Raw genomic sequence first — 13,160 nt, 5'->3', positions numbered from 1 at the left:
TTCTCAGAGTATGTCTTTAGCTATGGATTAATCACTGAAAGTTTCATTCACCTAACATAACCCTATTCAAAGATAGCAAAAAGTAGCTAAACTGGAATTTGACTGGAAATTTAATCTATAGCCTGGTAGGCTAGTAGAATTCCAAATCAAAACAAAAAGAAGTCAAACTAGAATTTTATCCTCTGTTTAGGGAAGCTCAACAAAGCTAAAGTCTTATCATTTAGGACTTTTTTATAGATAATTTTGCTTTTACAGTATGAATACAACATTTTCCAATATATTACCTGAACAATTTAACCAAAGATTCCACTAATTCAGACCCTTCCTATCTTTTCAAATATACCAGAGAGTATGCTGGATCATTTTTCAATTCTCTCTGACCTCAAACTGATGTGAAATATGTCAAATCCGGAGGAAATTAAGCCAGTGCTAAATCATTTAATTATAATAGAATGACACTCTTGACACTTTACGGATGTTTTATGTTTGAAATTTTTTGCCCAAACCGACAAGTAAAAAGAGTGTTTTCGCGAACCAGTTTTGTTTGAGCTCAACCACATGTAATTTTTTTCCGTTTTTGCGTTAAACATACAAGCTGGTTAAACCAAAGCTGTCATTGGTTAAACCAGCTGGTTGACGCGAAAAAAGGCCTATAGGGTGCGTTTGTTTACTTGTCCGATTACTAATCTGATTAATCCAAGCGTTTTTGAGACACATATGACGTCAGAGGTTAGTCGGATTATCCCCACAAACGCTCAAGATTACTTGTCCGTGGGCTGGCACTTTATAACCCCCAAATAAAAAGATTATTTGAGGATTGTGACGTCAATGCTATATATTTTTTTAAATGGATAAACATGTGAAATCGTTAAGTCTAGAGAAAAGACAAGGAAACTGTAAATAATAGAAATAATCTTAGCTTTTCAGTGACCTGTAAGTAATATTATGCATATTCCTTAGTATCTAAAGGGTTTTTGGTGTTCTAGGCCTGTCTTGCATAGGCTAAGCTTCATAAGGAGTCAGAAGAAAAGTTTTTTTGTTATTAAAAAGGTTGATTCCTAGGGAGGCAGCTATCACATTGGTGAGTTAGTCAAATGTTATTATATCAAACAGGCCTAGTTTCTAAACCATCCTATAATTATTAGTTGGAAAAAATTTAGAATGATTAGGCCAATACCTATAGCCTTTTATATAGTCTATATTTGTTGAGATTGCTATTTAAACTGGATTTTTAAGATACAGTAGGGGTAAAATTTTACTTTAGCTACTTTTGGCTATCTTTGAAAGAGGTTAGGCTAGGAAAATGAAACTTTCAGGGATGTGTCTACAGGCTAAAGTATGTCCCAGGAAGGTATTTTGAAGTACCTACTTCTACTTCTTTTCCCTCTATAGGGTCCTGAAATTTTTGGGTGCCTTATTTTTTGGTTATCAGTTTCTTTTTCTCTGGCCTTAGTTCTTAATTATTCTGGCCTTAGACAACTCCTGTTGATTGAGCAGAACTTTAAGCCATAACACTGTTTTTTTCTAATTCTAGAAATAATCTTTTATGCCACCTCATTATAGGTTAAATATATGGCTTATATTATTTATTCTCCATGAATTTTTGTTTTATTTGATTTCATTGATGTCAGTTGCTTTCTGTTAAAAATACATTTATAAAGTTTTGCATTTGCTTTGCTAAAAATTGTCTTAAAAAGTGCCAAGTTTAGAGAGTTATGTTAATATTTTTCTTGCTGATGAGTATAATTTTTTTTTTTAAATTCCCTCTGTTTAAAGAATTTTAGAGAGATTCTGAGCCAACCATGGGTATATTGTTGTTACAAATGATTTTTCTCAAATGGACTTGTGGAAAACAAGTAGAACATATAATTTCTCTTTTTTTTATTATTTCAAAACCAGAATATCACAAAACTAAGCATTAATATTGCTGATTGTACCTTAAGTAAATACAATCCCTGATGGAGTTTTGTTGATACCTGTTTAAAAATTTATTTGTCTTAATGAAATACATATTGTTTATGGGACAGCAATGAGCAACTATGACTTGAGTTTTTTTTTTTTTCAATATTTTCTTTTTTCCAAATAATTTTTGTTCTCTGGTGACATTTGTGTTCCTTCCTAAGTGGCTGGCACTCTAGGTTGAGAATCCTTTATCCAAAGGGCACAGGTTTAATTTCTGGCATTAGCAGTTTATTTGGTTTGGGACAAAAGTCAGTGATGTAACTCTGTAAGTTCAGCCAGAATTGGCCCAAACTTAACAGGTTACCTAGAGAAATCTGGGTCAGTAAGCAGGAAGGACATGCAAAAGCATAGGATGACTGGCCCCTAGCTTCCTATTGCACTTCCTGTCTAAAGGATTACCTGGTCCTTTACTAGGCTTCTGACTTAGCCATAGGAGCTTTCTTTTAAACCCATTAAATATAAGTACAAAGGAAGAAATGTCAGTAAGGTGGTCCTTCCTTTTCAATGAATTTTTGATGTACAGACAACAGTGTAGGTCATAAGAATTGGCTGGTGAATGTTTTGCAAGGTTTAAAAATTTAGGGCAATTGCTCAGGTTGGCAACTGAGCACAAAAGTAAAATTTTGTGAATGGTTTTTCTTTGTGAATGTTATATTTATGTCATGTCCAGAATTTTAAAGTTAATCTTCATTGTTTTTTTTAATTTCCATGGCCCTAGGACTTTAGTGTATTAAAACCTACCTATGTCCATTCATTTTCTTTTAAACAGAGAGGAGTTCTATGTTTCCTAGCTTCAATAAATTTATATGCAATTTTGAGACCAGGGTTACAACGTAGGTCAAAACTTGCAAGTGGAACTATGATATGACTAATTAATTTGTAAGAAATGTATATCAATTTAAAGATTAAAAAATTATGTAGAAAACAAACAAGACAAATAAATAAAAGTACCCCTTTACAACCATTTAATTAAGTGTAACAAATGTAGATTATCCCTAAGATTGAAATGAACAAAGCTTCAATTATGAATCTGTTTTCTTTAAACAGACTGAAGGGACAAACCTCCAAGCTATGACAAATTCAATCTCACTTTTGATCTCTTTCCTTTTCAATAGGAACTTTCTTTGGATTTTTTTTCAACCAAGTAAAAACAGTAGGGACATGATCAGGTATAAGTGACCTTCCACTAAGCCTACATACCCAGGGGAAAATTGTGCAGCTATACTAATAATTGGTAAATATTTTGTTGTTCATATGTTTGATTTACAAATAAAGTGAACATACTCCTTGATGCCCTTTTTTATTTTTTACAAACATAATAAGTGCTTCAAGTACAAGTTTTTGAGCTAATGAAAATGACCAAAGTATACTCAAATAGTTTTTGGGTATAAGAAAGCTTAAAACATTGGTCTCAAACTTACTGTTTCATTATTAATCCATTTTTTATATGTTGTAAAATCTATGAGCACTGATTTTCCACAATTAAGTTGGATTAATAAATTTTACAATATTATGCTGTATTTCTTCTTCTTTGATGCCAAATTTTCAATTAAGGTACGTGTTTTTGGTCATTTTTGACAAAATAATGTATGTTTTTCACTGCTAAAATTTGTTAGGTTAAGTAAGGTCAAAAAGTGCTTAAACTTGAACTAGCAAAATAAGCAATTATTATATTTGTAAAGAACATACAAAAAGGCATCAAGTGGTATATTCACTTTATTTGTAAATCAAAATATGAACAACAAGAAATTCACCTCTAACATGCCTAATTTGCAAACATATAGCCCAAATTATATATCTCCAATGTTTTCTGCCACCTTTTACTTGTTTTTCCAGTTCTTGTTTTGCCACAGTTGCCTCAATTAACAGGTACAAGGGTTGAGGGATAGATTGGCAGAATCAATAGAAAATATGTAATTTCAGCTATAGATTTCAATATTAGGAGGGTTGGGGATAAAGTAGAGCAGGGCTGCATGTAGAAAGCTATAATTATTATGTAAATTACAAAGAATCATCTTTTTTTAACAGGTTTTCTTCTATAGGTCTACAGGTCCTTCTCTTGGCTTATACCACATCAAGCATTATATAACCAAAGAAGAATAAGTAGTAAAAATCTATATATACATAAGCACATGTTATTTAACAATGACTTCTCTAGTGCTTAACTATGACCCCTTAGTAATATTAACAAGAAACAAGGGTAAAACTGGTGCAAACAGTATTACTGGCTTTCATATAAAGTGAATATACCACTTGATGCCTTTTGTAATGCTCTTTACAAATATAATAATTTCTTCTACTGCAAATTCAGATTTAAGCACTTTTTCACCTCTTGACCTCTTAAAAATGACCTATAAATGGAGTCATTACAAATCTGTAATAGTTTAGAAACAAATTTGGGCTATATATTTGCACATCAGGGGGGTGGGGGTAAAGCATAGCATATATTATATATGTAAACTAACCATTGCTGTTTTTTTTTTTAAACGTGTTTGTGCACATCAAATTTTAATCAAAAGAGAAATCACCAGTGCAACAGCACACACATAAAAAAATTCAAGCAATGGTTAGTTTACATATTTAATATATGCTACACTTTACCCCCATCCCCTGATGTGCAAATATATCGCCCAAATTTGTTTCTAAACTATTACAGATTTGTAATGACCCCATATATAGGTCATTTTTAAGAGGTCAAAAAGTGCTTAAATCTGAACTTGCGGTAGAAGCGATTATTATATTTGTAAACAGCATTACAAAAGGCATCAAGTGGTATATTCACTTTATATGAAAGCCAGTAATAGGCTACTGTTTGTACCAGTTTTACCCAATGGTAAAACTGGTGCAAACATAAATAGGTAACAGAAAAAGTGAAATTTAGTGTAAATGACAATCAGGAACTGGATCAAGGGGGCCAAAAACAGGGCTATATAATTGGAGTTCAAACAACATGGTGATTTTTTAGTGAAAAAAAAAAAAAAAACACTTCCCTGGCTAATTTAGGACTTTGAATTAATTAGCCTATCAAAATTTTCCTATCCTACGCAATTGAAATAATTTTCCCTTTTCAGAGCATTAAGACAATTTATCACAATAAAAAATATCCAAAGCATCTTGAATGGAATGACTTAAAAAGGCAAATGACAACCACAATTTGAAATCTTACAATTAAACTTCTGGCCACACAAATTGTATTAGGCTACCCAGCTCTGAAATAATTGCTGAAGCTGTATTTGCCTGTAAAATTTGAAACACGCCCAAAGTTCTAGCCTCTCCCTTGTCAAAACTTCACATAGCATTAAAACAATAATTACACGTGACCAATGTTGTTATTATTCGCAATTAATCTTGCCGTTTTAAGTGACACGTGGCCAGACAAGTATTTGTTGCTATCTTTTAGGGGTTAAACCTCGATTAGTAAAAATCCCATTGGACAAGTAAACAAACGCACGAAGGATGTCGCTAAAGTACATCCATTTTCTAAGTTTCAGAAAGTTAGTAACGATTGGAAGAGCATCTGACAGGTAAAATTCGAAGTTAACCTTCTCTGTTTCTGCAACGGTATATTCAGGACTATTTCAAGACACGGGTTTCCAGAGCTTATGACATGTTCCTTAAGTTGGACGTTTGGCTTCCAGTATTCGCTAGCATAGAAAAAATGGACTTTTGATTTCGTTAGCTACATGCAAAATGCCAAGTTAAGCCAGGGCCTAACGTTCGGATTTTAGTGTGAATTTGCCTAAGATCCCGCCTTTAGCTAAGAAACAAAAAATACAGGACACTCAACATTAGTTAAAAAAAGTTATCCTATTGATTGAAATAAAAAATGACTGGAAGAGGCCAAAGAGGTACTATATTTTAATCCTGTAAATTTTAATTGATTAAATTAGTGATTCATATAGCCTTAAGGCTATTGAGAAATGTTACGAATAGCCTAGGAGGAGGCTAGGGAGTTGCTAGGCCTAGGATGAGGAAGCTGTCCCCTAGTTTTCCTGACATCAAGTCTCTTATAGTATTATACTCCCATGGTATAATTACCCCACTACTAGACTAAGAGGCCTAACAGCACATGTTCAATCTGATTGGTTATGCTACTTCAAATGGTAACTTTCTAGCCTACTTAATCTTTTCATTTAGGGTATAAATCTAGTTTAGCTACTTTTTTCTATTTTGGAAAGGGGTTATGCTGGAAAAATTTAATCTTTTAGTAGTAAATTTAGGGCCAAAAACTTTGGGAAGATATTGCCAAGTATCCATGCTACCATAACCCCTTTCTGACTTCTAAATCCATATTGTTGTCATCCTATTGATTGAAAGCAGATATGACTAGAAGAGGCAAATGGAGGTACCATATTTCAATGAAGTAGATTTCTAATTTTATTTAATTAGGTTTAAGTTAATAAGCTTAGCTTTAAGGCCATTAAGAAGTGCATCTATTTTTTTTAGCTTTCTAAAGTCGATTTTGTAGCTTTCTAAAACCCCCCTTCAACAAACTAAAAATGCATAAAGTGGGCAGGGTTTTGAAACCATGTGAAATGTTGGGGTTGTTCAATATGAATGAAATTATATTTTAAATAAGCTACTATTTCCAGTCATCACAGGTAATTTTTGTAGAGTAGGAATCTGGAAGATAGTTAAAAAATTGGTAAAATTCTAGTTGATTGACTTTTGGCTATCTTGGAAAGGGTTTAGGTTAGGAAATAAAACTTTCAGGGATGAGTCTAGAGGCTAAATTGTGTCCCATGAAGGTATTTTGAAGTACACACCTCCACTCCTCCCTCTAGATGACCCTGACCTTTGATGACCTTTAAAAATGTATGTGTTATAAAAGTGAGACCTTGCAAAATAGATCTTCTGCTTGAATGAAGTACAACAAAATTGTTTTCAGCTTCACAACTTTGCTCAATCCCAATTTATAAGGTTTTGAACATATGCAAAGACTTTTCCTAAATTTTGGAAAAAACATTGATATGGCTCAGAATTCTACTCAAATAACAGGAATTGCATTTTTAGAACTAAAGGCAGAGAAAAGGCAACTGGTAACTGAAAATTAAGGTAAAATGTTGTTGTGTCAAAATTTCAATAGGTAATAGACCTGTCATGTAGGCAAATTTCAAAGCTGTCTAGAAAGAGAAGGAGTAGAGATGGGTACTTCAAAATACCTTCCCAGGACTTACTTTAGCCTTTAGACCCATCCCTGAAAGGTTCATTTTCCTAACCTAACCCTTTTCTGAGATAGCCAAAAGTCAATCAACTAGAATTTTACCAAAAATTTACACATTGATTTATACTATTTATCTACTATCACTTTCTAGCTGAAACTATCCAGTGAATCAGAGCAATTAGTTAAATATTACATTTATGGTTTGTTGATTTGAAGGAATGCCTTCTGACATAATTGAGATTATACTGTTTTTCAGTTTTTGAGATTGAGTTTGTTTTAAAAGATTCTTTGGCTATGGGAAGGCCTTGGTGAAACAAATTTGGTTGAATAATGATTCTTGTGAGTGAATATTACCTATAGAGCAAAGCAAATTAGTCCATGAGCTCTGCAGGCAGTAAGGCAAGGTCTATATTCTATACTATTGAATTATTATTTGACCTGAAGCCTGAAAGAGCAAACAAAAATAGGTCATAAATATGAACTAACAATTCAACCAATGAAAATACAGACCCTGCCCTGCTGTCCATGGGGATCATGGACTAATTTGCTTTGCTCTATAGGTAATATTCACTTGCAAGAATCACTTCAACCAAATTTGTTTCACCAAGGCCTTCCCATAGCCAAAGAATCTTTTAAAACAAATTTAATTTTGAACTGAAAAACTGTATAATCTCCATTGTATTGAAAGGCATTTCTTCAAATCAACAGGGCATAAACATAATATTTAACTATTCCTGCCCACTTTATACATTTTTAGTTTGTCAATGTGATTCTAGAATTTGCATTTCTAAGTACTCCAAACAGGAAACTATGCTGCTTTCAGTAAAGTTTAGCTTTTGATGAAACTAATAATTTACCAACAAATGGGATAAGGTTTATATTAACATACCATTCAGATAGATAAGAAAAGACTTATTGAGCCCAACACAAGGGCAAATAGTTAGTCTTAAGGAAGGATTCGAATTGTCAAGATCAATTTTGCTCATGTTCACCTTTTCATGCAATAAGTCATTGAAGCTGTTTTGTCAATAGTTGTATATTGTAAGTAAATAAACCTTATTGTATTTAATCATCTTTTGTCTATGTATTAGGGCATCAGGTACAGTTCCTCTAGCTTTCAGGTACGGTCCCAAGGGAATCTATAATTGTTGCAGGAGACCTCGAACAACACTGAGATGTTTCTGTCTCCCAGGATACCGGGGATTATATACGAAGCCTTTTTATTTTATTTATAATTTAGCTCCCATATCCACATCAAGCTATTAAGACTTAGAAAAGTCCCAAGCAACTCAACGCAAACCCCCCTTAAGATAAAATTATCAAAACAAGCTCATTATTAAATAAACCACCCCGTAACATATGGCGCGGTCGGGAAAAGAAAGCAGCAAAAGGAACTGAAAGTACCTGCGTAATAAATGCCTACTAACATAGACAAGTATGATTACTTACATTTTATTTTTTGATTTTTAAGTGCAGTGCAATTTTATCTCGCTTTTTGAATTTTTAGGTGCAGTGCGATTTTATTTCTATTTTGCATTTTTTTTATATAGGTATACCCCATTCAAAAAATATCAAAATCTTTAAGAAATTAAAATAAAACAGTAATAAAATTAAAAAAAAATTTTGAGATTATTTTAAACCGCATATTTAAAAAAAAAAAAAGACTAGAATAAATATGGACCAGGAACAAGATGAAATATTAAAAGCGCAACAAATTATTGCAACTTCGGTAGAAATTGCAAAATCATTACCAGAATATGAAGGAGATACGGACGTTGATCAATTCAACATCCATTTAAGACAATTTGTGGAAATGACAAAAATTGACCTAAAAGTATTAAAAAATATGTTACTTTTAAGACTGAAAGGACAGGCGCTAACATTCCTAAAACAAATAGAAAACTCGATAGGTACAGAAGCAACCTCAACCATTAACTCAATAGAATTATTGCAACAGGCCTTCCAGAAAAGATTCATTGACACAAGTTCATTAAATAAACTGAAACATGGCTTAGTTACTTTCGAACAGACACAAAACGTTCGTGAGTACTTGCATAAGGTTAGAATCGCAACAGAAGCGCGATACGGTCCAGGAGAAGGGGAATTATATGAAAAAATCATACTAAATGCATTTAAACAGGGACTAAACCCAAAGTTATACCGCCTTTTGATAGCTAAAAATATTGATAACCTAGAACTAGCGGTTCAGGAAATAGAAAGAGCCGCAGAAATTGATTCGATTGTCCTGCAGCATCAAAAACTGTCAATAAATGCTGTAGAAAACAAAGCCCCTGTAAAGTCAAGAGATTCCTCTCCGCGATTTTTCTCCCGAGAATCATCGCCCAAACCTGTTCGAAATCAAATGCGAACCACCACACCTCCAAGACAAGTACGTTTTGCCCCCAATAATCAATTAAGGGCACAAACTAACAATGAACCATTAAGGTGCTACACCTGTAGCCGGTTAGGACATATCGCAAGAAATTGTTTCGCAAACAATAATTATCGCCAAAATATTAGGGGAACGGGTAACCGTTTGTCCAGGGGGACAAACTATAGTGGGTACGCCCCTAGAGGCAGTCGAGGAAACACCTTTGCAACAAGAAATAATTATCCCACCCAAAATCAAAATTTCCAACGCAATACATATCAATATCGAGGAAGGTATCGTGGAAGAACAAATCAACCCAGTAATAGTTGGAACAGAAATACAAGAGAAAATTACATCAGCCGCCGGCAGCCATATAATAGCTCCATCTCAAGTAATAACCAAGGAACCCAAAACAGAATAAATGAAAATTCTACATCTAACATCTGGGAATCCCAGGGAAACGATATAAGCCCCCAAAATTCGTAGGACCAAAATTTGGTGGCAAGATAATTTATAGGTCCCCTCCAGTAATAATACCATTTTTAAGTGCAAATAATAATAATATGTTACCAGTATTTGAGAATTTTAACGCAGGGAATATTTATTTCTCAGCCCTTATAGATTCAGGAGCAACCGTAAATGTGATAAATACATCCGTATTTAATAAATTACCAAACTATATTAAACGACGAATGAGCAATATCTGTCCCAATTTGTCAAGTGTAACCGGACATGACCTGGATGTGAAAGGCACTGTGTATCTAGCCTTGCGCAAGGATAACAGAAATTTCTATACTCGATTTATAGTTTGTAAGAATTTTCCATACGAAGCGATAATAGGCGCAAATTTTTTAAAATCAAATAAAATATTATTAGATGTAGCAAATTCAAAGTTTATCTACCCAACGGACACCATATCAATGATAAATAACATACAAGCAAACAAAGTAAGGAAAAATAAAGGTAACATGAAAGAGTATAGAAACAAACAAATTCAAGAAATTTGTTATTTATGGAAAAAACTTGAAAAAATAGAAACTCCAGAAAAAAACCCAGCGGAGAATCTTCTAAATTCAATAAAAGAAGAAACTAACGAAAAATATTATGGATTTGTAGTGCGTAAAACAAAAATTCCCCCTAAATCAATGCAGAGGGTCCAAATATCACAAATGTTAGAACCAGTTAATGATAAAAATGAAATTTGGGTAGCATCGCCATTAAAAAATCTCCCGAAATATGTAGTTTGTGAAGAACAAATTATAAATTACGAAAAGGGAGAAGGTTACATTTGGGTAACAAACACCCACGAAAACGACCTAATTACCCTAAGTAAAGGTACATGTTTAGTAGAGATACAAGTAGTATCGGAATCCGACATTAATAATTGGAAAAATTTGGAAAAAAACTACGTGAATAATATTAATGTTTACGTCGACAGAGAATGTCCACTGACGCGATCTCAATTCCTTGAGAAATTCGAACTAAGTCACATAACCGATGTGTCATTAAAACAAAAATTATGCGACTTATTATGGGAATATAGAGATGTCTTTTCGACATCTGAAGATGACATAGGACTTATCCCATTTTATGAACACGCAATACAAACCACAGGGCCGCCAGTTGCAAAACAACCATACAGAATTCCTTATAAACATAAGGAATGGCTAATAAACAAAATACATGAACTCGAAAAAAATCAAATCATAAGGCCAAGCATAAGCCCATACTCTGCCCCCGTTATTTTAGTCCCGAAAAAGAATAATGATCTTAGACTAGTGGTAGATTATAGAGCTTTAAATAAACAGGTAGTAAGTGACAAATTTCCCCTACCTAGAATAGACGAAATTCTAGATTCAATATCAAATAAAAATAAAATATTTACTTCCCTAGATTTGACACAAGGGTATCATCAAGTAAAAATAGCTGAGGGCGATGTTTTTAAAACAGCTTTTTCAACAACAGAATGTGGTTCTTATGAATACTTAAGAGTACCATTTGGACTAAAAACTAGTTCGAGTGCATTGTGTAGACCCCTCCTTCATTTACTAAGAGGCCTAAATAACATAATTCATTTTGTTGATGACGTCATAGCTATGGACAAAGACGCGGAGGACCATTTAGAGACACTAGCAAAAGTGTTTGGGAAATTTAGAGAAGGCAATTTAAAATGTAGACCAGAAAAGGTAAATCTTTTTCAAACAAAACTAAAATTTTTAGGAGTAGTTGTAACGCAAGGACAAATTTCCCCAGACCCTGAAAAAATAAAATCCGTTAAAAATATAAAGCCCTCCCAAACAATTAAACAATTACGAGGAATCTTAGGATTAATGAGCTATTTCCGAAAATTTATAAGAAATTACGCACAAGTTGCAAAACCTTTAACGGACCTCACGAGAGGCAACCCACAAAAAATTGTGTGGTCTAATACAGCTCAGAATGCGTTAGATCATTTAAAAAAGGCTCTAACCTCAGAACCTATTTTATCGCTACCTGACTTCCAAACAGGACAATTCGTTGTTACAACGGATGCCTCAAACAAGGGAATTGGGGCGATCCTCTCCCAAATAATAAATGGGGAAGAAAGAGTAATAGCGTACGCTTCTCGCACCCTGACTTCTGGAGAAAGTAATTATTCTGCTACACAGCTTGAATTATTATCGATTATCCACCATCTGGACAAGTTCAGACATTATTTGGTGGGCAGAAAATTTAAACTGCGTTCAGACCACAAAAGTCTGCAATATTTGCAAACTTTCAAAAAGCCAACGGGAATACTCGCGTGATGGATTTTGAAAATCCAAGACTTAGATTATGAATTTGAACATCTTAAGGGAAAACAAAATGCCCCATGTGATTATCTAAGTAGATTTCCAGATAATACCCCAGTAGAAGATGAAAACGAAGAAATCAACACAATAAAAGCCAAGTATGTTCCAAAAAAGAAGGGTTTAAAAATGAAATCGGTTGAGAATAATTCGGTTGAGAAGGAACAGAAAAACAGCCCACTTTCCTTAAACTCTATAAAAATGTATCAAAAGAAAGATGATACTTGTGCCGCTCTAATAGAATATTTCTTATATGATAAAGAGTTACCGGATGAAATGAAATCTTTTAAAAAAGAAATTGATAACTATTATTATGATTTCGACGAAAAAATACTATGTAGGATAATAACCGATACTGATAAAAGAAATCAAACTTCCGTTATACCAGTTTTACCCCAAATTTTGGAAAAACCCGCTTTTGAATTCTTTCATTCTGAAGTAGGAGGTCACTTAGGATTTGATAAGACATTCCATAGATTAAAACAATACTTTTTCGTTACTTCAGCCTTGACAAAGTTAAAGAATTATGTTAATAATTGTGAAACTTGTAATTTAAGAAAAAATCCTCAAGTCTACCCGAATCCAACGATAGGAAGAACGCCTACGGCCCGGTTTCCATTTGACATAGTCTCTTTTGATTTATATGGTACAAGTGGAGGATTACCCACTTCTAATGAAGGACATACCTGTGTACTGTCAGTAATTAAATAAAAAAAAATTATTTTTTTAGCTGAAAGTAAGGAGCGACATTAAAACTTAAAACGAACAGAAATTACTCCGTATATAAAATGAGTTGTCCCCTCCGCAATCCCTCGCTCTTTACGCTAAAGCTTTT

At 33.5% G+C, this 13,160-nt stretch overlaps 1 protein-coding gene across 1 annotated transcript in view; it reads left to right on the top strand.

The window, feature by feature from the left end:
• Positions 1 to 5,721: 5,721 nt before the first annotated feature.
• Positions 5,722 to 13,160, top strand: part of LOC136028778 (histone H2A-like) — a 141,613-nt gene continuing 134,174 nt past the window's right edge. The window contains exon 1 of the mRNA XM_065706680.1: positions 5,722 to 5,810. Within this exon, the coding sequence (XP_065562752.1) occupies positions 5,789 to 5,810 (22 nt within the window). The 5' untranslated portion in view covers positions 5,722 to 5,788. The remainder of the gene's footprint in view (positions 5,811 to 13,160) is intronic.

The sequence above is a fragment of the Artemia franciscana genome, chromosome 7 (genome assembly GCF_032884065.1).
Source record: "Artemia franciscana chromosome 7, ASM3288406v1, whole genome shotgun sequence".
In the NCBI taxonomy this organism is placed as follows: domain Eukaryota; kingdom Metazoa; phylum Arthropoda; class Branchiopoda; order Anostraca; family Artemiidae; genus Artemia; species Artemia franciscana.
Note: the sequence above shows the minus strand (reverse complement) of the source record. Positions and strands in the feature narration are given on the sequence as shown.